This window comes from Globicephala melas, chromosome 19 (genome assembly GCF_963455315.2).
Source record: "Globicephala melas chromosome 19, mGloMel1.2, whole genome shotgun sequence".
In the NCBI taxonomy this organism is placed as follows: Eukaryota; Metazoa; Chordata; class Mammalia; order Artiodactyla; family Delphinidae; genus Globicephala; species Globicephala melas.
The window spans coordinates 17867865-17892116 of record NC_083332.1 but is presented as its reverse complement, the minus strand read 5'-3'; the positions used below and the strand labels follow the sequence as shown (position 1 = coordinate 17892116).

General features: G+C 42.7%; 2 protein-coding genes across 4 annotated transcripts in view; both read right to left on the bottom strand.

Annotated features, from left to right (window-relative positions):
• The window catches only part of SLC7A9 (solute carrier family 7 member 9), a 37173-nt gene extending 32786 nt beyond the window's left edge, over positions 1–4387 (bottom strand). The window contains exon 1 of the mRNA XM_030874469.3: positions 4132–4387. The gene's annotated coding sequence lies outside the window, so the exon portion shown is untranslated. The remainder of the gene's footprint in view (positions 1–4131) is intronic.
• Positions 4388–4808: 421 nt separating this feature from the next.
• Positions 4809–24252, bottom strand: part of CEP89 (centrosomal protein 89) — a 79349-nt gene continuing 59905 nt past the window's right edge. For 2 of the 3 annotated variants that reach the window (XM_030874465.2, XM_030874466.2), the window contains exons 15-19: positions 19863–20030; positions 18919–19060; positions 15345–15434; positions 11614–11783; positions 4809–6930 (exon numbers count right to left, since the gene is read on the bottom strand). In XM_030874465.2, the coding sequence (XP_030730325.1) occupies positions 6690–6930; positions 11614–11783; positions 15345–15434; positions 18919–19060; positions 19863–20030 (811 nt within the window). In that variant the 3' untranslated portion in view covers positions 4809–6689. The remainder of the gene's footprint in view (positions 6931–11613; positions 11784–15344; positions 15435–18918; positions 19061–19862; positions 20031–24252) is intronic. The other variant, XR_009560087.1, reaches the window with a different exon arrangement.

The window sequence follows — 24252 nt, the reverse complement described above, 5'->3', positions numbered from 1 at the left end:
GAGTCAAGTCTGAAGAAGGAAGGCTTTTCTCATAATTACTTCCCAAGTAATTAAGGTACCTCACACAATAGATCCACGGTATAGACAGTTTTTCATTGAGTGATGCCAGGAACGTTGCTGAGGGAAATCCGTTCAAGGCTGAACTACTTAGTGCTCATTCCCTGTTCCCTTTCTCCAGATGAAGTCCCTCTCGGGTCCCTGGCCAGGGGATCAGCCAGCCTTCCCATCACCTGGTGGCCTTACCTTCTCCTTGACCTCGAGGAGCCCAGGGACCTGCCCAGGGCAGCTGACCACCTTCCTCTGCACAGTAGTGCCCTAGGAATGGCCATGTCTCGTGCCCAGGAGAGAAGGAAGCCACAAGGTACAGAGGTCAATAAAGGTAATTATTAAACACCTTTTTTTTTTTTAAGCAACGAAGCTTGGATACACCACACAAAAAAGGGAGGGTCGAGCAGCCAGTTTCTCTCCAAACTGTTTTTATTTTGCTCATTTGTGTCCAGACCAGTTTGTTTTAAAATTAACCAGATTCCCCCCAGATCAGCTACATCCTATAAGGAGAAATCTCTCTAAAGACTGGAACCAGAGGAGATAAACTTTGGAACCTACTCTTTTATTATCTTAATAGGTTCTATTTACAACTCCAGGCAGGCGGCACCAACAGTAGCTGCACTCCTAACTCACAGGTTGGGGGGAGCCCTTTCCCCCCTCCACTGAGGAATTTCCTCCAAGGTCCTTGGCCTGTCTGCCTCCCACTGGTTCTGACCAAGCTTGTCCGGCCCCTGCTGAGACCGCATCTGGGACGGAAGAGCCCAGCCTGAAGCACTGCTGCTTATCGCCCATCTCCTCCGGCAGTTTTGCACTGGGGTAGATTTAACAGCATCCCAGATATCCAGATGAGACCAAAGGTCACAGGACAGGGTTGGTGAGTCACTGAGGTTTACTGTGGGAGCACTTTGGGACAGGCAGACCTGGGAGGAGGGCAGATTTCTCAGGGTCATCTCTTAGAGCCTACTGAGAATGTGGGGGACCTCTGCTTTCCCAGAGTCAGGGTCCTGATGTAGAAGTTTGTTACCTGCCCCCCTTGATGGGGCCATGCCTGCTCATCAGGGCACCTGATCCTCTTGTCGGCCGTGGCCAGAGCCCGAGCAGAGTGCTCGTTCACGGGCTGTCTCTCCAGAGCACGGAGGCAGGACCTGCCCCCAGGCTTGCTTGAGGCACCCCTTAAGCATTTGCCAACAGTGCAGCACTCAGAGGTAGGTCTGGCCCATCTGTACTTGCAGAGCCCTACAGAAGGCTCCCTGGGTCAAGGTTGCCCCAGAGGGCTGATATTCTAACAGAAACCACTGAGGAAAGCAGGGTGGGGTGGTGGCGGTAGTGGGGAGTTGGAGGGTCCTGTGAGCCCACACCAGCCACGTGGTCTCAGAGTTACTTAGCCTCTCTCCAAGAACTGAGTTCTGAATCTGTAAAATGGGCTAGTGCTGGCACTCCCCTTCACAGAACTGTGAGAACTGCAGAAGGTTATGCATTAAGCGTCAGCATTCTGTTAATGCAGAGGATCCCGTGGGCTTCTTGGGCCTCTGTCAAATGCTGAGTTTGGAACATCTGGGCATGAGGATCCTTGCTGAGGGTCAGAAATCGACTTCAGTTCATTTTTGGCCCTTGGTGCGCATTTCTTTTCTTGAAGCTGTGGTTTCTTCTTGTTTTGTTTTTCCCCAGCAGAGTGAGTGTTCAACCAATTATCATAAGGGTTTTCCCCCCCTCAGGGAAAATAATGTGGATTTGTCTTCACAGTTTTTTCCCCAATTCTTTAGGACCTTTGGTTCATTGTGCATCCAGCTCTTCTACCACATGGCTGAAGTTTTACCTCCTTGCAGTCAATTCCCTCTCACAGTTAATTTCCTAGGAAGTTTCATGTTATTTTTTTTTTCATACAACTCCATTGCTTCTTAAGTTTCTGCTAAAGCTCTTGACCTTCACTTTCTTTTTTCTTCTTTTGGCTGAGCCACGTGGCATGTGGGATCTTAGTTCCCCGACCAGGGATCGAACCCAAGCCCCTGCAGTGGAAGCGTGGAGTCTTAACCACTGGACTGCCAGGGAAGTCCCGACCTTCACTTTCAAACCGTGCCTTTTCCAATTGCACAGATGCTTGCAGTTTGAAGATGGTAACACCATCTGCATTTTATCGTCTTATATTTGGTACGTATTTGGTTCCCTGGTCCTGTAACGGTTTATAAAGACACGTTCAGCCCGGCAGTGTAAATCCATATCCCCACAGCCTCTTGGCTTTTATCCTCTGAGTCAGGGTCAGAGTCAAACCTTCAGGACAGATGCCAGCTCTTCCTTTACCACTTAAAACTTGTCCCAGGCCTGGCTTCAAGTTTTCAAACTTTCTTCTGTTCCTAAGTTTACTCATCTTATATTCCTTCCCTCTGCTGCTGACAGTAGTTCAGAGCTTTGCGGGGGACCCAAAAGGCCATATAACAGGCGTTCACTTACCTACCAAAATCCCAACCGAAAGAACTCATAAAGAGTCAGTGGAATGTGCAAAGTCTTTAAATGTCAAGGATTTACAGTCTGACTGTAAAACAATTAGCAAGGAAAGCACAATTTAAAAACTCTTATCTGAGAAACAATATCTATATATATCCAAGAGCTATTGGAATAGTGCAATTCTACCTTAGAATTGTCCATCATTTTTTTTAGATATAATTGACATATTAGTTTCAGGTGTACAATGATTCGATATTTGTATATATTGTGAAATGATCACCACAATAAATCTAGTTAATATCTGTCACCACACATAGTTACAAATACTTTTTCTTGTGACGAGAACTTTAAAGATCTATTCCCTAGCAAGTCTCCAACAATACAGTATTATTAACTATAGTCACCATGATGTACATCACATCTCTTGAGACATTTATTTTAGAACTGGAAGTTGTACCTTTTGACCACCTTCACCCATTTTGCCCACCCCTCACCTCTGGCAACCACCAATCTGTTCTCTACATCCTTGAGTTGGGTTTGTTTGGGTTTTGGGTTTTTTGTTTGTTTTTCTGTTTATTTGGTTTTGGGGGTTTTCTGGGGGGAGGGATCCTGTTGGTACATTCAAGTGAGAGCATTCATCTTTGTTTTTCTCTGACTTATTTCACATAGCATAATGCTGTTAAAGTCCATCCATGTTGTCATAAATGGAAAGATTTCCTTCTTTTTATGGCTGAATAATATTGTATTATATATATGTATATATGTGTATATATATCACATCTTCATCTATTCATCCATTAATGGACACTTAGGTTGGACACATCTTGGCTGTCATAAATACAGCAATGAACATGGTGGTGCAGATATCTTTTCAAGTTTGTGTTTTTACCCAGAAGTGGAATTTCTGGATCAGATGATAGTTCTATTTTTAATCTCCATACCGTTTTCCATAGTGGCTGCACCAATTTACATCCCACCAACAATGTACAGGGTTCCCTTTTTTCCACATCCTTGCAAACACTTGTTATTTCTAGTCTTTTGGATAATAGCCATTCTGATAGGTGTGAGCTGATACTGTGATCTTGATTTGCATTTCCCTGATGATTAGTGATGTTGAGCATCTTTCCATGCACCTGTTAGTAATCTGTATATCATCTTCTTTGGAAAAATATCTATTCAGATACCTCTGCCCATTTTTTAATTAGATGATTTTTTTTTGGTTGTTGAGTTGTATGTGTTCTTTATATGTATTGGATATTATAGTTTCTATTGAAGCATATTTTTTTTCTCTAAAGTCACTCTCATTTCTACCAAAGATGGCCAAAGTCACATTCATTTGTTTTAAAATAAGTTTAGTTTCATTAAACTTGACCTGATTATTTACATAAGTTCAGCAAGAATAGCAATTGACCATATAGGCTGTTTTAAATCTGCTTTGCTGGAACTTTTCATAAGGAACCTCCAGATTGAACTTTTAATAGCCTCTTTAGGCTAAGAAGCCATGTCAAGGAGTCATCATCAGACTCGCCTGTAATACCTACAGATTCGGGTGAATTCCTCTCTTCTTGAAGTTCCCCCAAATACCCTGAAGTTCCCCCAAATATCCTGGAGGAAGGCCAGAAAGTGACCTTCCTTACTCACCTGGCAAGGCTGTTGGGAACTGTGTAAGCAAGGAAGCAGGCTGTTTTTCCAAGGGCCTTTATGGCTCCACAGTCAATCTTAGCTCCTTAAAGCTGTCCGTCAAATCTGATTCTAGGGCTTCCCTGGTGGCGCAGTGGTTGAGAGTCCGCCTGCCGATGCAGGGGACACGGGTTCGTGCCCCGGTCCGGGAAGATCCCACATGCCGCAGAGCAGCAGGGCCCATGAGCCATGGCCGCTGGGCCTGTGCGTCCGGAGCCTGTGCTCCGCAACGGGAGAGGCTGCAGCAGTGAGAGGCCCGCGTAGCGCAAAAAAATAAATAAAATAAAATAAAATAAAATAACCATCTAAAGATTTCCATCCTGCTGGGATGAGCCCTGCGACTCTTTCTGATTCCTCCTTATTCTGTCACTTTCAGTATTTGCCTTATTTACCTTATTTATTAATAACCCTTTAAAAATTTCCACCTTGTTGGGAAGAGTCCCTTTGACTTTCCCCTCAGCTTCTTCCCATTCTCTTAATGTCCAAGGGAAATATAATGGGAGCCACATATGGGATTTAAAGTTTTCTAGTGGCCATATTTAAAAAAAAGTAAACCAAACCAAAAAACAAAACAACAAAAACAAAACAAAACCCACAACCAGGTGAAATCAATTTTAATAACATTTTATTTAACCCAATATATGCAAATGTTATCTCAACATAAAGCCAATATAAAAATTATTAGATATTTTAATTATTTTTTTCATAGTAAGGCTTAAAATCTGGTGTATATTTTATACGCCAGATGTGTTATAGCACATCTCAATCCGGATGCTGTATTTTCATCAGAAATACTTGACCTATATCTAGATTTCATAAAATTTATAGTTGAGAAGGCAGGTTCACCTACCCACATGCTCCAACACACACGTCAGTTTTCCCGTGATGCACTGAGACCCTGCTTGCTCTGGGAGCTCGTGTCTCTGGGCTTTTCTTCTGAGCACCTCGCACGCTCTATAATGATGTCTGCCTTCGTCACTACTGCTGTTCTCAACAAACGGTGCACATAGGTAAGCATCCACAACATATTGGCTGAATAAATATATTTATATCAAAATTAATAAAATCCAGAATTCCCCCCTCTCCTAAGAGTTAGAAGACCCGCTGGTCTACAGAGATGTAAGCTGTTGGAAGAGGGTGGGGTCTCTCCCATCTTCTCAGAGGTTGAGGGGCAAAGGCGTCACTTCTGATCCCTCCACTCCTCTGCATGGGACAACGGCAAGACAGGACAGCCCCCCAGCTGCTGTCACACCAAACGCACACCCACACTTGCGCCTGGACCCTCTCCACTCAGTCCTGACTTCCCCAGGGCTGCTTTTCAATAGTGCCAAAGGCAGCAGGGCTCACTTGGGTCCCGGGGTCATGTTTTCTAACTGCCTTGGGTTCCTTTCAACCTGATCAGGACCTTTCTAGAGCCACATGAAGACTCACGAGGACCAAGAGAGAATGGGACCAGTTGCTGCTCAGACTGGAAACCGGCAGGATGACAGGAGCCCCCCCACCAGCAGTCAGGCCTTACCGCCCACCCAACATCTAGCCCACCCAACCTCTTTTAAAATGTAAAAGAACAATGATGTTCTATGTCAACTTCCCACTTAGCAATCAAAGAACACATGTGTGTAACTTTTATGTATGACCAGGGACCAACGCTGGGTCTATCTGCACACCTGAAACCACATAGGCCTTAGCTATGAGGGGTTTGGTAAAAGGATATGACAGGGTTCTACCCTCCATACACTGTTTAGGATCCTTTGTAGCCTTCTTCCAGCATGCCGGGGACAAGCAGCCCTAGACAGCCGGCATTACCGCCAGGAGTCCCAGGAACGGTCCTGGAGGCAGGGGTGATCTACCTGAGGAGATGGCACAGGGTGGAGCTGGACTACGGCCCCGGCGTCCTTCTCGGTGGTGGCAGTGGGGCAGGGATCCCACCTTGGTGCTCAAAGTCAAGGCTCTCAGAAGGGGAGCGAGGTTACGTGGCCCCAGAAAAATTACCTTTCCAGGAGGACAGGGAAGGGCTCGGGGAGAGGGCAGGACAGATATTGTACAACCTACTGGGGCACGAAGATCAGTACCTGTTTTTTGCCAAACAATAAAATATCACCCAGAGTGAATGCACAGGTCTCATCGCTGGGGCTTCCATCGACGGCTCAGCCAATGAAACTAACTCATCAAACACACAGGTTGAGAGCTCGGGCCTGCCCGCCCCTCCCTCTGGGGCTTTCCCAGCGCAGATCTAGGAGCCCGGAGACAGGCCAGCTTGCCAGGTCACCTGTTAGCCTGAGCAATGGATCTCACAGAGCCCGGCTCGGTGGCAATGGGGTCAGAGGACGTGCACTGGCTAAATATAGTTCAGCAGCACATTTTTAAAATAAAGCAAAATGTAAAAAAGCAGGTTAAATTTCTGAGACAGTATTTCTTCCTTGCCCTGAGGAGAAGAAACGCTGCAGTGGTGGGCGGGAGTCTGCCCTCTCCTCCGCGCTCCCTGTCCTGCGTAGGGCAGACCTCTCCACAGAGGGGCCCTAGCCCAGGGGCTCCCGCAGACCCTGGTGGGAGGTGGGAGGCGGCTTCAGGTCACAGAAGCTGAAGCGGCAGCCGTCCTGCATGTCTCCCTGAGAGATGCCGTCCAGGCAGTGGTCCGCGAAAGCTCCGGTGTTGTCCCACGGGCCTGTCCTCTCCAGTGTGGCCTGGAGAAGTTCTCGGATCCTTCGGTTTTCCTTGGAGGTGGACTCCCAAACAACGTCAAGCTCACCTTCCATTTCTCTGAGAGAAATAAACAATATAAAGAAAAAGTTTAAAATAACACAATTTAAAAAATATTTATAGATCCCTTATGAATCCTAAAGTAGTGAGAAGCCAAGTGGAAGAATGTTTAAAGTCAGAGAACAGAGCCCACTGTGCGTGGGTTCTGAAGCAAAGATTCCCAGTGTCGAATGAAGCCCGATGTCCCCTGGAAATAGAAAAAAATACAAAGGCACAGGCTGAAAATGACGTCTTAGATTTCCTCTCTACATCCTGCCTTTTCTTCCATTTTGGCACCAGTGCACACACCCTTTGCTCTCCATGGCATTAATGTTACAAAAATAAAACACAATAACTGCAGTGGCTGACCTACAGTGCAACGGCCTGGCTGTGGGCGCCCACACAGCATGGGCCCTGTAGGCCTCTCCAGTGTCCCCACTGCGACCTGACCAACACTCAGACACCTTTCACAGCCTCCATCCACAGAGTCACTGATGGGCCCAGACACAGAGAGTGAGTGAGAGGGTGAGGAGGAGACCAACTGTGGAGAGTGAGGATCACAGCCCAGGTCACAGAGAAGACTGGCCCAGACCATGTGCCAGGAGGGCGAGTGTCCAGAGGGAACCAAGGCTGAGCCAGGACTGTGTGACAGGCCCCATGTGGGCAGCTGAGGAAACAGGGCAGGCAAGGTACACATGTCCTCACAGGGCTGTGGTCCACTGGGGGAGCAGACCAGATACCTGCCACCACCTCACATGAGCCCCATGGGGAGGGAAAAGCAAGCCTCAGCCTGAGAGGAGGAATGGGCCTCGTGCAGGACGGCAGGGCTGGGAAGGCCAGCTCTTTCACAGACACTGCCCGGTGGTTACGCAAAATGTTAGCAACTGGATTACCAGGTGGACTCAGCACTGTTGTTTAAAGAGGAGGACACCACAGAGATTCAGGGAGGCCAGTGACACATCCACTCGTCCAGTGTCACTTTCCTTGTGAACTGTTGTTTCCTTCCAAAGCCCATGATGCCCACTAATTACTCTATGTCTAAAAAATCTCCATGCTTCCATTTTCTGATGCAAAACACCCAGATGTTTGATACATTACATCATGATGATGTACAGTTAAACTCAAAACAAAGAGAGAAGGAAATCTCTAAGGGCGAAAAAAAAAAGAGGATTAAACTGAAACCACAGAGTTTGGCAAACAAAATGTTTGTATTGCTTTGAGGACAAAAGTCCATGCTAGAAACCCAGATTTCTGTAGAATGGAGACTAGTCTTGGGCGCATGCAAACTGGGTGCAACAGAAAACCACAGGGCTCACTCACATCCATGTTTCCCCTCTTCCTCCTAGTAACACTGTGAACTATGTGTCCCAGAATTAGGCAGGTAAGTGGATATATGTGAAGAACCCTCAAAGGAGGGATGGTTGGGTGGAAAAATCTGCCAATCTTCAAAAGAAATCTGCTCTGAGAGGCTCCTTGGGGACTGTAGCCACTGACTTGTTCTCAAATGAATCTGGGGTTTGAATATACACTGTTCCCCATTGTAGAGCATCCCCAGCCCCTGACTGGAGTGAACCAAGAGTAAAAAGACATTTTTGAGACAATCAGGGGAAAAACTCAGTGGATGAGTTAAAAGTACATTGGACACAACCAAAGAGAGAATTAATGAAGTGGAATATTGAGCAGAGGAAACCACCCAGAATGCAGCTCAGAAAAATATATTATTAAGAAATTATACATTCATTGTAAATGTAATAATGGCATCGTGAAATTTTTTTTGGTTTTGGCCATGCAGCTTTCAGGATCTTAGTTCCCCGACCGGGGATCGAACCCAGGCCCTCAGCAGTGAAAGTGCAGGGTCCTAACCACTGGACCGCCAGGGAATTCCCTGTGAATATTTTTAAAGTCCTTTTGTATTTTAAAAAAAGCATTACTGTAGATTCTTTTTTAAGTTAATAATAAAACTAAAGTGACTCCAGGTTTGGAAATACTCTCTGGCACCAAAGAAAAGCAAATGCAAACCTGCTCTGGAGAAAACATCCTCAGTCCAGGCCCCAGGACTCCACAGACTAAATTCAACCCACACGTGAGTTCACGGTAAAAAAATGACTGTACGTAGAATAATATAAGCCACACAGGGCAAGAGTCAACAAAGCCAGATTTCAGACCCCCAAACTGCAGATAATGAAGCTGTCACACACAGAATATAAAATAACTAGGAATAACATGTTAAAAGAAATAAAAGATGTATTAAAGATAAGCAAAGACCAAAAATTTATTTTAAAAACGACTAGGCAGATTTTCAAAAGAACCAAACAGTACTTCTGAAATTGAAATATACAGTTGTTGAAATAAAAAACCTCCATGGCTAGGTTAAACAGTACATTGAACAAAACAGAACAGAGAACTAGTAAACAGAAATATTGAGATACCCAGAATGTAGACCAGAAAAACAAGGAGATAGAAAATGTAAAAGATAAGACACATGAAAAGATTCAATAAGAAGGTCTAACATACATTTAATATGAGTTCCAGAAGGAAATCTAGAAACAATGAGGGGAAAAGACTTATTTTAAGAGATAGATAATGACTGGTAATTCCCTGGTGGTCCAGTGGTTAGGATTCTGCACTTCCATTGCAGGAGGCACAGGTTTGATCCCTGGTCAGGGAATTAAGATCCCACAAGCCACACGGCACAGTCAAAAAAAAAAAAGAGAGAGAGAGAGAGAGAGATAACGACTGAGAATTTTCTGGAAGTAATGAAAGACACAAAATCACAGATATAGAGAATAACTTATACCAAGCAGATAAGTGAAAAGAAATTCATAGTTAAATACAATGAAACTGCAGACTACAAGAGACAAAGGAGATCTTAAAATAGGCAAGAGAAATGATGGATCATCTAGTTTTAAAAATGACAAAAGAGTTCTCAACAGCAATAATGAAACAGAGAAGACAGTGGGATGTGCTGAGAGAATAGATTGTCAAGGTACCCAGCAAAAATCAACTCACAAGGATGAGGGCAAAATGCAGACATTTCCAGATAAACAAAAACTAAGAAAGCTTACTCTCACTAAAACTTCTAAAGCATGTACTTTTGGAAGGAGGAAAACAATCTGAGAAATAAGGTCTAAGATGCAAAAAAGAATAGTAAGCAAAGAAACTGGTAAACTCTAGGTAAATCAAAATAAAATAACTATATTGAAACTAGTAATATGTAATTTCTGGGGCTAAAAACAATGATATAAAATAGATCTTTGCTTTTCATCTTCACGTACCTGTATCTACATGTAATGACACTAGACACCAAGAGCATATAAACTGAGTGGGAAATAATTAGGTTAGAGCATTAGGTCTTGCATTTGCAGGTAGAGATGTAGAGGTGCTGATTAACTTTAGATTTTTGTTAATGTTAGGTATCCATATGAAATTTCAAGGGCAACCACTAAAAGAACATAAATAGAATGTTTAACTTTCAAACCATTAAAGGGCAAAACATGGAATAAGGGAGAAAGTAAAAAACAAAGTTCCATTTTATTAACGCAATTCTAAACCTCCTGTCTGGCAAGAAAGTTGGTACCGGCCCAACTTTTACAAAGTGACCACTTATGGTGGTAAGAACTTCTGTGACTACAGAAAACCTGTTAGATAAGACTTCATTTTGCCTGGCATTAAGAAACATCTGGCTGATAGAAAACATAAACAGCTGTCTGCATTCTGTCTGGTAACAAATACACGGATTCTACTGTAACTTGAAGAAAATCACATTTGAGTGTCATGATGATTCTTCCACGTGCATCAGTTCACGTCCCAGTCTGTCAAAGACAACACAGCCATCCTGAAAAGGCCGACTTAAATGTGAACCCAAACTACGTGAGGGGACCACCAGGTTCACCTCCACAAAACATGCGCCATTCCCCAGGGTTTTCAATACACTGGCAATACCTCCTCTATCACACGTTTAAAGGACAAAGGTGTAACTGACAGAGTACCTTACAGCCACAGAGAACATGATATACCCATAATCTTATGACTGTGATCTTACAAAACGGAAAGAATCTGAAATTTAAAGTTCTCAGAAATGAGAACATAATGGCAGAAATAAAACATTTAATCAAAGATTAATAAAATCTCCCAAGAAAATGGAATAGAATAAAAATATCAAAGAGATGGAAAAGAGGGGGAAAAAGGGAAGGACAATGAGAGGACTGGATTGATTTAGGAAGTCCAATATTCAAACAACAGGAATTTTTAAAGGAGGGATTAAAGACCTGGGATCTACTGTACAGCACTGGGACTATAATTACCAGTGCTGTACACTGGAAAGTTGCTAAGACAGTAGATGTTAAATGTTCTCACCATAACAACAACAACAACAAAATGGTAATTACATGAGGTAAAGGATATGTCAACCTTATTGGGGTGATCATTTCACAATATATATGTATATCAAATCACACTGTACACCTCAAAGTTATACAACGTTCTATGTCAATTGCTAGGGAAAATCTTGTCAAAGAAAAAAAACGAGGAGCAAATAAAAAAACCAATATTAAAATATATTTAATATTAAAATCAGATAAAACTAAAATGTAAAAACAAAAAAAAGCAATCAAATGAACAAATCAGGTCCAGAGGGTTTCACTGGAGGATTCTACCAAACATTCAAAAAACAAACACATGGCAACAGGGCTGGGGTGGCCAGACCTTTTCTGCTGCAGCGCCTGGTCCAGGACATCCTGCTTGTCCTGCAGCATCCGATGGAGGTGTCTCATCTCCTGCTGGTACTGAGCTGTCTTGCTAGCAAAGTCTTCCTGCTGCTCTGTCAGACGGTGACTGATGTCACCCATCTTCAGGGCCGCCTGCTTCCTGTACCCCTGGGGGAGGAGGATGATCTCTGAGTGAGGGGGTGCTGCCCGTGGCCCAGGCGAATAGCTTTGTGGATGCGTTCCCTCTCCACTCCTTGGCCTGTCAGAGGCCCTGAACTGAGTAAGCCCTGGGCAAGTCTGATCTGAGAGGGCAAGTCTGGATCACAAAAGTCACATAAAGTAATAAAAGAATTTCAAGTATAATAAAACCAAATTTCTGACTTGCATCGTGCCTAGTTTTTTATATGCCACAAATAAAAATTAAAACAGAAGGACCTGGCAAGGTCTGTCATACTCTATTGGTAAACAGGTGACTGAGATAAAAGCCTGATTCACTTATTTTCCTTCTTACATTTTTATTGTATAGTTCTTACGGTCAATAGATTTCCCTCAGAGCATTTCCAAAACTGTTGTCACATAGATTCTGACGTGTAGTTCCCATAGGTTCAGTTCTCATTAGAAATTATGACATTCAATTTATACATCTCCTCTGACCCAAGAGTTAGTTTACTATACAGTTTTTACATTTCCAGGTGAAAGAACATTTTCTGCTCTCTGATTTTGTTGATTAATTTCTGGTATTTATCTTTTTGATCAACAAATGTCTGCCTTATTTCTACTTTAGGGGTTTATTGAGGCTTTTTCTTTTTTTTTGGTAGCCAGTCTATGATCAATTTTTGTGATTGTTCTGTATGTGTGTGTGTATATATACACACACACACACACACATATACACACATAAATAAACCTTATAGATTATGTTGTAAAATCTTCTATATTCTTACTTTCATATAACTTCTTGATCTGTCTTAGACCAAGAGAAGCGGATCACAGCTCCTATTATCACTAAGTTTCCATTTCCCCTTGTATCTCCTGTAGTTTATAAAATTTGCTGCTGTGTTATTTAGTACGTAGGCATTCATAAGTACTATGTATTATTAACTGTAGTCTTCAGCATTATCAAGCCCTCTCCTTTTTTTTTTTTTTTGGTCTCATTTAGTGCTTTTGGCCTGAACTCTCTCTTGGCGGATGTAAAGATCGCAACTATGCTTTGCTTTTGTTTGCATAAACCTGAATTATCTTCACTCATCCTTTTATTTTTCATCTTTCTGAAACACTGCTCCTGACTGTCTCTTGGTTCTGGCATGTAATAGTGTTTTCCTCTATAATATAATCTAAAATTGTTTCCCGTTAATGGGTGAGTTCAGCTCATTTATATTTTCTATAGGGCAGATTTGTTTGCCTCGATTTTATCTTATGTTTCATTGTTTTATCTACACACATTTTTAAAGACTTTAATGTAGTCTGTTTTCTTTGCTCTTTTTTGCTGTTGTAATTTTGCTATTAAGGAATGAATCTCTTTTGCTTCTTGTGGTTACTTTGATTTTTATGCCTTTATATTACATGTCCTTCGTCCCCTTATTCATTAAAGTAGCATAATGTTAGCTCCTGACAATCTTTTCTTCACTCTTCTCCTACTTAAATATGCTTAAGCTCCTCCTACTGAAGTTTTCATCTTTAAATGATATCCTTTGACCTCAGTTATTACAGGTGACGCAATCAGCAAGTTCATTCTACTTTCTAACTTCCTTCCCCCTTTACCTATCGTTTTTGCCTTGGTTGTATTCCTTCTACATTGTCAGGTTGTAGTATGTCTACATGTAGTTGCATCAGCCTTACCCCTGCTTTTTTAAAGGCTCAGTTCACAGTTAAGTATATCCTTTGCTCATGAGCAGTACTCTTCTGAAATGTGCCCAACCACTTCTTGGCTGAACTCAAGCTGACGGATCCTTAGGAAAGGTTTATAGAAAAAATGTTCCAGAGTCCTTATATGGTCACAGCTGTCTGAAGAGCAGCCTGGTTGGATGAAAACATCCTTGAATATTCATAGATGGAACTCCACTGTTCTCTGGCATTCAGTGTTGTCGTTGAGAAGTGTGACGCCAACATGATTTTCTTTTTCTTATGTCCTGGTCTTTTGCTTGGGTGTCCGAGGTATTCTTTCTTTATCTTGAAGTCACAGGTCTTGATGTCAATTTTCTAGGGCCATCCTGGGTCAGTTTTTCATAGGTACTTAATGTGCCCTTTCAATATGTAGATTCAACTCTTCATTTATTTCAGAAAATTTTATGAATAAAAACTCTTAAGAATTATTCTTTGGAGCAGGATAAGTACCATTGTTTTGACTTCTGCTTTAGGTAAATTGCATCCCTATCACTTTCTACTAGTGTCCCTGTCACCTCTGAATTTTGACAAGCCTTTTCCAGGTCTCTTCTCCTCACTTTCCCAGAGATCCTGCCCTATCTGACCTGGATCTGGCTCACAGATTTCTTCTCTGGGTGACTGGGTGGAACTTTTTTATTTTTACTGCGCTTATTCAGTTGAACAATAATGAGACAAATTCCCAAGACAAGGCCAACCGCTCTGAAGATCAGACCTTCTCTTTGGGAAATAAAAGCCAACAGGAAAACCAGGAAAAAAAGAACAAACTGCAACTGCTCTTTATTACTCATAATACTTCTATGCAGATTCCCATCATTAATAGTGTGGTATAGTCCTTCTAGCCTTTCTGATGCAGAGTTGAGATACTGTTTTCTATACTGCCTTTGATCTTGTTACATTTTTTAAATTGTAAAATATATTATTTAATTCCCCCAATAGTTATTGAATTAATTGAATACTATGCACCAGGTGCGATTCTAGGTGCTTGGGATATACCAGTGAACAAAAACAGAAAAAGAGAAAAAATCCCTTCACTTGTTATCCTGGTCAGAATAGACAACCAGTAACCAACAAACATAATCAATAAATTACGTAGTCTGTTGAAAGGTGATGTTGTCTCTGGAAGAAATAACAAAGCAAGGATAGAGCCTAGAGATATTTCTGTGTCTTTTTTTGTTTTTAAACAGCTGCACGGTATCTTATTGTGTAGATGAACTAAAGGTTACTTAATGAATGGAGAGGTGCTATTCCTTATTATTATTTTTTTGGCTGCATCACACAGCATGCAGGATCCTTAGTTCCCTGACCAGGGATCAAACCCGTGCCCCCTGCAGGGGAAGCACGGAGTCTTAACCACTGGACTGCCAGGGAAGTCCCGAGAGGTGCTTTTTAAAAAAAATTTTATTTAATTAATTTATTTATTTTTGGCTGTGTTGGGTCTTCATTGCTGCATGCAGGCTTCTCATTGCAGTGGCTTCTCTTGTTGCAGAGCACGGGCTCTAGGTGCGTGGGCTTCAGTAGTTGTGGCATGCGGGCTCAGTAGTTGTGGTTCACAGGCTCTAGAACACAGGCTCAGTAGTTGTGGCACGCGGGCTTAGTTGCTCCGCGGCATGTGGGATCTTCCTGGACCAGGGCTCGAACCCGTGTCCCCTGCATTGGCAGGCGGATTCTTAACCACTGCACCACCAGAGAAGTCCGAGAGGTGCTATTTCTGCCAGAGAAACCCAATACTGCTTTACTCTGTGAATGATCAGTGATACATACATGCAAAATGGGTCATTTTCTTAAACATGGAAATCTGACCCTGGGAAGCCCATTCCCATTAGGAGTGGCTAAATGTCCACTTACCTTGACTTTTTCCTCCAACCTTCCCAAGCGAATATTGCCTTCAATGATTTTGTTGAGAACTCCATGCTTCTCACTTTCTAAACATTTAGCCTACAGAGTAAAGTGGAAAAAAAAACAATGGGCTCTTAGTTTAACAGGAAAATTAAAATAATAAAACATCTTTTGCTGAGAGTATTACTACAAAGAGTATTACCATTCTGCCACTCGTCCTGGTCTGACACCTCTCCAGCCCCCCACCTCCAGATTCCTATCCCCTGTGTGAGGGCTGTGGGCAGAACTTGGACCAACAGCTGAGGAGGGCAAGAGCCGGGAACAGCAGTCTGGGTGCCCCTTCTGGGTACAACTGGAAAATCTGAGCCCCTCAAACAAGGGGGATGTGGCTTCCAGGACACTTCTCTATTCTTGGGGAATATACCATTCCTTCCATCATATCCAAGGAACAAGTGCCAACATGCAAATAAACTTCTCACTGGACTATCTGAATAATTAACAAAATTAAGGATAACTTGAGATGAACACACAATGCCATTCTCCAAACCAAATGTGACGGGCAGTAGATCAAAGAGGGATGTCACTGAAGTGGAATGATTTAGATTAATATCCAGATGGGACATGGACTACTACACACTATAAATTAACCATTTCAAATGGTAAAATTTTTTTAAAAAGTAAAGGGGAGCATTCCTTCTAAGGTAGTACAGTAGTGACAAGTGAGTTTCTAGAAAGGAAAACTAAGACCCAGGGAATTAAACTTGCTGCAAGTCACATGGAAACCCATCCTAAAGGGATTTGGAATGAAGATGCCAGTATCAATAAATTACTGTACAGGGGGCTCTCACGAGGCCCAGGAGACCAGGACAGGGTAAGGTGAGGGTGCACGGCCAACAGTCCCACGACAGGGCAGAGGCAGCCAGTACCACCCCCGAACCCCAGCTACAGAGGCTGGTCTTGGGGCTGCCAGGGGCAAGGAGCCTGCAGGGCCAAGGGGACAGCAGTCCGCGTGCACACTGAGGTCCCTCATGGTGGGTGGAGCCAGGGCAGGCTGAGAGCAGCTCCCCCAGCATCTGGAGGGTCTGAAGATTCTAAATCTGAGCCTGGCTTTCAGGCCATAAATAACAAAGGTCAAGGCGGGAGGAGAGAACACATTTTATTAATAGTCTGTTGGCTTAATCTGTAACTTTTAAGTATTTGGACAAGCAGTATATGGCCTCCATTTGTATGTCCATCCTGGGTCCACAAATATGAGGAGTGAGCCTAAGGGGACCGTCTGATGGTCGAGGAGGCTCTTGACTTCATCACGGGAGCCTGGGATGCTCTCTGGCCCAAATAGGAGGTACAGGGCCTGCCTCCTGGGGGAACCAGCGTGTCCCACCCTGTACACAAGATGGCCCTGACACGAGGCAGCCAGGCTCCCATGAGTGTTTGCTGGATGAGTGCGTTTGCTTGGCACTTTCCATCTTTCAACAAGCTTTTGTGTTGCCCTCGATATCCCAGTGGGTAAGCTCAGGAGATACAGCAGAAGAGGAAATGGGCACTCAGCACTGGTACAGAACATGCCAGAGACCTCAGCACTTGGGTTGGGATAGTGACCTCTCAGGAGGGTACTACTGGTTCAGGAGGTCTGAATGCTTTTAAGGGTCCTACCATGGCATGTCAAAGTCAAATTGCCTCTAAAAGCCTCGGGGAAGGGCTCAGAAATCACCAGTAATGTATAGCCACACGTACCATGCTCCTACCAGCAACTACTATGATTTAAAAAAAAATTTGTAACATTAATATAAGTGCAAAATGGAGTCTCAAGACTGGCTTAATTAGCATTTCTTTTATTACAAGTAAAGATCAACATTTTGCACCAAGAGCTGTATACTATTTATATGTCCTCTTATGTAAATAATGGCTAAAAGCCTGTGTCCATTTTCCTAAGGAGGAACTTAACATCTTTCTAACAGATGGGAATAAGCCTGTGACACATCCTGACAGACTCTCTGCCCCTCAATCACCCTGAGGAAGGGTGGAGTTACCTCCAAGTTGGCTGATTTCTGACCCTTACAGAAAGTCTGCTGGGCTCTTGGAATGACATGCATTAAATTATTACTTCTAATCCTATGCCACCAGAGATCTGCAGCACTGCTTAAAGAAACATGTTTCAATGTACATAAGCAATATGTATTCAAAGTAGAAAAATCACAGAATGCAGATAGGTAAAAAAGATTTTTAAAAAAATCACCTGTCACTTCACCATTTGGAGATATAGTTATCTAACTCATTGTTCTATTTTGTGGTAAATTCTATCAGACTCTTCTCAACACATAGCTTGGCACAGCATCTGTCTCCTTTAACTGCATGATCTGCTGTAGACATCTTTTAAAATCAGTGTGGAGATGTGAGATCACGCCCACAGCATCACTCTTGCTGGCTGAGCAGCGCTCCACCATCAAGGGCAGGGGTCCCCAACCCCTGGGCCACAGACTGGTACTGGTCCACGGCCTGTTAGGAGCCGGGCTGCACAGCAGGAGGTGAGCGATAGGCGAGCGAGCGAGTGAAGCTTCATCTGTATTTACAGCCGCTCCCCATCGCTCACATCACCGCCTGAGCTCCACCTCCTGTCAGATCAGTGACGGCATTAGTTTCTCATAGGAGCGCGAACCCTACTGTGAACTGAGCGTGCGAGGGATCTAGGTTGTACACTCCTTATGACAATCTATTGCCTGATGATCTGAGGTGGGGCTGAGGTAGTGATGCTAGCGCTGGGGAGTGGCTCTAAATACAGATGATCATTAGCAGAGAGGTTTGACTGCACAGAGACCATAATAAATGAATTGCTTGCAGACTCATATCAAAACCCTGTCAGTGAGTGGCAAGTGCAAACAAGCCCAGGGCTCCCACTGATTCTGCGTTATGGTGAGTTGTATAATTATTTCATTATATATGACAATGTAATAATACTAGAAATAAAGTATGCAATAAATGTAATGCACTTGAATCATCCTGAAACCATCCCCTGCCCACCCCGGTCCATGGAAAAATTGTCTTCCATGAAACCGGTCCCTGGTGCCAAAAAGGTTGGGGACCGCTGATCTGGGGACCACCAATAATGGACTCAATTCCTTTCCTCAGGACTGGTGCCACTAGAAACAATGTGGGATGAGTACCCCTGGAGCTACCTCTTTGTGCCCTTTAAACTGTGTCACTGGGATGAACTCTATTTAACCTGTCTAGGATTCCTACGTCTCATCTTCAAACAGGGACTACATTAAGACAACTTTACAGAGAGAATATAAGGATGCACCTGTGTGTGTAATAGCGGCCTTATGACTACTGTTCCCAGTTGAATGGACTGATTCCCTTAGTTTACCTTCTAAAATATCATTTGCCAGTATTTAAAAGTTTGGGTTATTTGCCTTTCAAAACTGTTTTTCACTGATGGTTGAAAAATAAAATTTTGGAGAACTTGAACATTTATGGTTGAAATGTAAAAAGACGCAGCTTTTTGTGGATCATTACAAACAAAAACCTTTAAAATTATGTTTGCATATTAACTTGCAGCATACTTGAAGTAACTGAGGAAACTTACCAAATACATAAGATTGTCACGTTCTTGGGTTATATTCTCTGCCAGGACAACAAGATTTGCCAGGTACTGGTGAGCAGACATTTCGTTCTCCATGGCTTTTTCCACCTGCTTTTTGAAGACATCAATTTTCTTTTGAGATCTCCTAGAGAGGTCCCCCAAATGGTGGAATAAAAAATTCATTAGCCTGCGTGGCCAGGGCATAGTGAATATCTGTATCATAAAAATAGCAAGCATGTTATCATTTAAGTGTATTTTGCAGCAACCTAAATCTTCTATTTAGTTTCAAGGTGAGAAGAGGTAACTGAATTTAAAGGAAGCATAATTACTGACTCCAAGCCAAATCAATAGGAATCACAAAATGCTTAACACACTTAACAGACTAATACATATTATTCTATTAATTTTTTGGCTTGTGTTCTTTAAAAGATATTTTTGAAAAAGGAATCCAGTAATCTCTGGATTAGACCTTTGGGAAACACTTAGTAAAGAATTTCTAGAACTTGCAGAGTCCTAGGGTCAGCATTATGACTATCAACCGTAACTGAACAATAATGTTCGTCATATTTTAACGTTTTTTTTTTTTTTTTCCGGTACACGGGCCTCTCACTGTTGTGGCCTCTCTCGTTGCGGAGCACAGGCTCCGGACGCGCAGGCTCAGCGGCTATGGCTCACGGGCCCAGCCGCTCCGCAGCATGTGGGATCTTCCCGGACCGGGGCACGAACCCGTAATCCTCTGCATTGGCAGGTGGACTCTCAACCACTGCGCCACCAGGGAAGCCCGATGTTGGTCATATTTTATATGTTGGTATTTAATAATCTCATTTATCCCTTTCCATTTCATTGCCAATATTAGAAAAAGAAAAGATAAAGAATATGAAATAGAATATTCAATTGTCTTTTTTAACTATTAAAAAAAAAAACAGCTTAAGAAAAAAAAAACCCACCTATTTATTTTCTGTGCCTTTTCGAGTTCAGCTTCCAGCGCCTTGTTTTTAGCCATCAGATTTTTCTTCTCTAATAGCAGGCTCTTTTTCTGCACTTGCAGGGCTGCCAACTTTTCCATCAACTCTTCCATCTCAGCGTTTTCTTTCTCTTCTTCCTTCTGCAACTGGCTGATGGACAAAAACATCACAAGCCTGTACCCAGTACACCGAGGTTAAATGAAGCAGCCACTGCCGGGCAGTGACAGCACAGCCTTCCGGCCTGGGTGGGCCCTTTGGAGGCCTCTGTGGGAGCATCGTCATCCAGTCCCTGGCAGAGCTGGTGGGGAGCTCCCGGAGGGCGGCAGAGAGGAGGTAGCTGGTACACACTGCTTTGACGGTAATGATTTAATCCCTTTTTCTGCCCACCATTTTTGCTTATGTCTGTGTGTGTATGTGTATTGTGTGTGTATATATACACACTTATTTATACTCCCTCCAGAAAGAATTTAAGACAGCTTAATTTTTTACATAGTTATAATTGCCCCTCCTTAAATCCTAATGCTAAAACAAATTTTATTTCATACTAAAATAATTATGTTTTTCTGATAAAAGAAACAAAAACAAGGAGGGCATACAATCAATATATAACTCTGGCAAAATGATGCCTGAGAGAAGAGTTATTCCTTCACTGGTTCTCTCGGTCAATTTTCACAAAATAACTGAGACCGAATAGGTAGGGCCACACACACAGAGGCTGCCCAGCATTCTGAGCAATGGGGCCTCCCAGGGTACCACGTGGGGTTTACTACTTCCTGGCTGGCTGGCTGGCTGGCTAGTGAACAAGCCTCACGCTGCATGTGTTTGGGGTCTGCCTCACTTGCCACACAATTTCAATGACCAGCCTCGGTTGGCTCCCTGAACACTCAGTCAGGAATTTTCCAGTTTCCACTGCTCTCTAGTTTACTACTTTTAGTTAGTCAAAGAGCAGAGGACACACCTGGACAAAACCCACAGAGTTGGGGTTTGAATTAAACTCATCTTTTATCTTTTTTCTTTGTTGCATTTTGTTTTGAGTTTAGAATTTTATTTAAAGGTATTTTTGCCACTTACCTGACACCAAAATCAATCAGTTCACAAAATCAGTCAAAAAGTTCACAATGAAAAGCAACCAAAGACAATAGGAAATGCTGGGAAAGTGCTGGTGGGTGTGCACAGCCGCCTCAGAGAACAATATGTCAAAATCTAGAAAATGCATTTACACTACGGCCAAACAATGCCACCTCTAGGTATGTATTTAGGGAAACCGATAAACTGTACAAGAAAGTTTACTGGGGCATTGCTTAAAGGAACAAACTTAGAAACAATTTAAACTTCCATTAATAGGCTAAGTAAAATGCAGTATTTCATATGATGGAATACCACCATGCAGTTAAAAAGAATAAACTCTCGGACTTCCCTGGTGGTGCAGTGGTTAAGAATCCACCTGCCATTGCAGGGGACATGGGTTCGAACCCTGCTCCGGGAAGATCCCACATGCACTGGAGCAACTGAGCCGGCGAGCCACAACTACTGAGCCTGTGTGCCACAACTACTGAAGTCCGTGCACCTAGAGCCGGTGCTCTGCAACAAGAGAAGCCACTGCAATGAGAAGCCCACGCACCGCAACGAAGAGTAGCCCCTGTTTGCCGCAACTAGAGAAAGCCTGCGCGCAGCAATGAGGAACCAATGCAGCCAAAGGAAAAAAAAAAAAAGAATAAACTCTATGTATCTATCTCAACATGGAAAGATGTTTGAAAACTGAGTGTAAAAAGCGAAGATACTAAAAGTATGAATTCACTTATGAACACATAAAACACACCAAAAAAATACTATGTCATTCATGGATACATGTAGAAATAAAAAATAGATTGGAAATATAATTCCAAGTTTATGATAGTGATTGCTTTTGGAAAGCCAGGGAAAACAATGGGACTAAGGATGGTGGTTAAAAGGGGCTTCAGCTGTATTTCTAACAATATAGTTCTTAAAACAAACAAAAAAAGGTGGAAACAATTTGCACACACATACAAAAAGTTAACACTTAATATTTGGTGGGAGAAATAGTTGATTAAAAAATTTTTTTTTAATAAAATGTGTCCTATTCTATCCCTAGAGTCTCACTCCTCAGAAGAAACTTCTGCTGACCATTTCTGATTTTAGTTCCTCTGGTGAAAAACCATGACTTAAATTTTTAAATTGTGAAATGTAATATAGAAAACTATACAAACGGTAAATGCATATTTTAACAAACAATTATAGTGAACACCCACATAATTACCACACAGGTCAAGAAACAGAACACTTCTGGTACCCCAGACACTCCCATGTGTTCCCTCCCACGCCCCCAGTCATAGAGTCCCTCCTTAATCATCTCTATAGTGTCATCGTCTATCTACGCATCACTACAGCTTAGTTCAGTTTGCCAGTATTGGAACCAGATATAAAGGGAACCAAGACCCATTCATAGGTGCACAAAGGGACTATATGTACTTTAGTGTCATTACGCCTATGAGACTCACCCGTCTTTTTGTGTGGCCATAGAATACTTTGTTGTATCAGTATACCAAACACTATACATTCGTTTTCCTGTTGACAGTCACTTGGGCTATATTCTGCACACACACTTGCAGGATTCTCTAGGGCAGTGCGACTCAAAGTGTGGTCCTCAGATGGGCAGTCTCCAGCTGTTACTCATCCACAAGATAAGCACAGAAACTGAGAAAATGGCTCCAAAACTTTTATAGCATTTCAACGTTGCTGTGACATCTGGGCAGTCTGAGGTGAGGGCACGCATTCTGCTGAACAGCAGCTTGGGTGTTGTCACGTTTGCAGAGAGAGAAGCGTGTGGTAGGAGCCGCATACTTGTCACGTGCAGCAGGAATACATAACAATTTATAATTTTAAGATTAATTTATCAACTGTAACTCAAGAATATATAAAAACCAGAATTCATTTATTTCACTGAAAAATAATTTAACTATTATTTTACTGGACACACTGACATGGATTTACGATAAAGGGTTAAAGAAGAAGACTGAAAATACAAAGACTTCTTTCTGCTTCCAGCCAAGACAGAGTTACAGAGACCAGATTTATTCAGCTAGAAAACCAGGCAAAACATAAGAAACAACAGTTTTCAGACTTTGGACAATAGGCAGTACAGGACTGTGATCCCTGAGAGGGAAATAACAAGGTGAGTACTACGACTGCTCCAGCTTACTGCCTGGCTGCAGTACAGGGAGGGAAAACCCAAACCAAACCCAGTGGACTTGCTGAGTTGAGGAGTCAGAGATCAGAGATCAGAGATCAGAGAGGCCAAGGCAGGTAGAAGTTGTGGGCAGAGAGGAGGGAGTGACAGGGAGAGAGGAAGGGCTCTGGAGATCTTTAGGCGGGCTCACCACCAGTCTTTGGCTGACTACTGATCTGCACATGTATGAGAGGAAACTACCTGAGGCCGAGGAAAGAACCACGAGAAACAAGGAGGCAGAAAAATTCCTGACATTCACCAAGAACTGGGAATAGTGCAGGAGCCCACCAGCCAGAGTAGAAAGACCTTATCATATAAGGGGGATTGGCGATAACCCTCAGAAGGGTATTACTGCCTTTGTAGTAGGGTTAAACTAGCCCTGACTAAAGGCTGCTTTGGGCCTACCCTAAAAAAAGCAAGCTTTGAAAGAATCCAACTACTGTCTAGTAACATAAGTGTGCACTAGGACAAAATGTAACACTATTCAAAGCGATGCACTAAATCTAGCATCCAGCAACACAAAATCTACAATAGTCAATATCCAATCAAGCATGGGAATAAGCAATAAAATAGGGTCCATGATCAAGAGGGAAAAAAATAATCAACAGAACGGATGCAGAAGTCAGAGAGATGATGGCATATAATAGAGAATAACAGCATGGGGAGGAGAGAAATGAAAACTACAAAAAAGACTCAAATGGATCTTCTAGTGATGGAAAAAAACAAGTGGAAGACGTAAACAATACGTTGGATGAGAATAGAAAGATTAGACGCTACAGAAGAAAAGATTAGTGAACTGGAAGACAAGCAACATAAACTACCCATTTCAAGCACAGAGAGAAACAAGAGCAGGAAAAAGAAATGGACAGAGCATCAGAGGCCCATGAGACAGTATCAAGTGGTCCCAGGAGGAGAGATGAGAGAGGGAAAAATAGAAAAGAATATGGAAGAAATAACGGCTAAATTATTTCTAAATCTGATGAAAAATATATATCCACAGGCCAAGAAGCTCAATCAACCTAAAGCTGAATAAACATAAAGAAACCACACCAAGGTACATCCTAAGTAAATGCTAAAAACCAGCAACAAAGGAAAATTATTAGAAGAAGCCGAAGAGAAAAGACA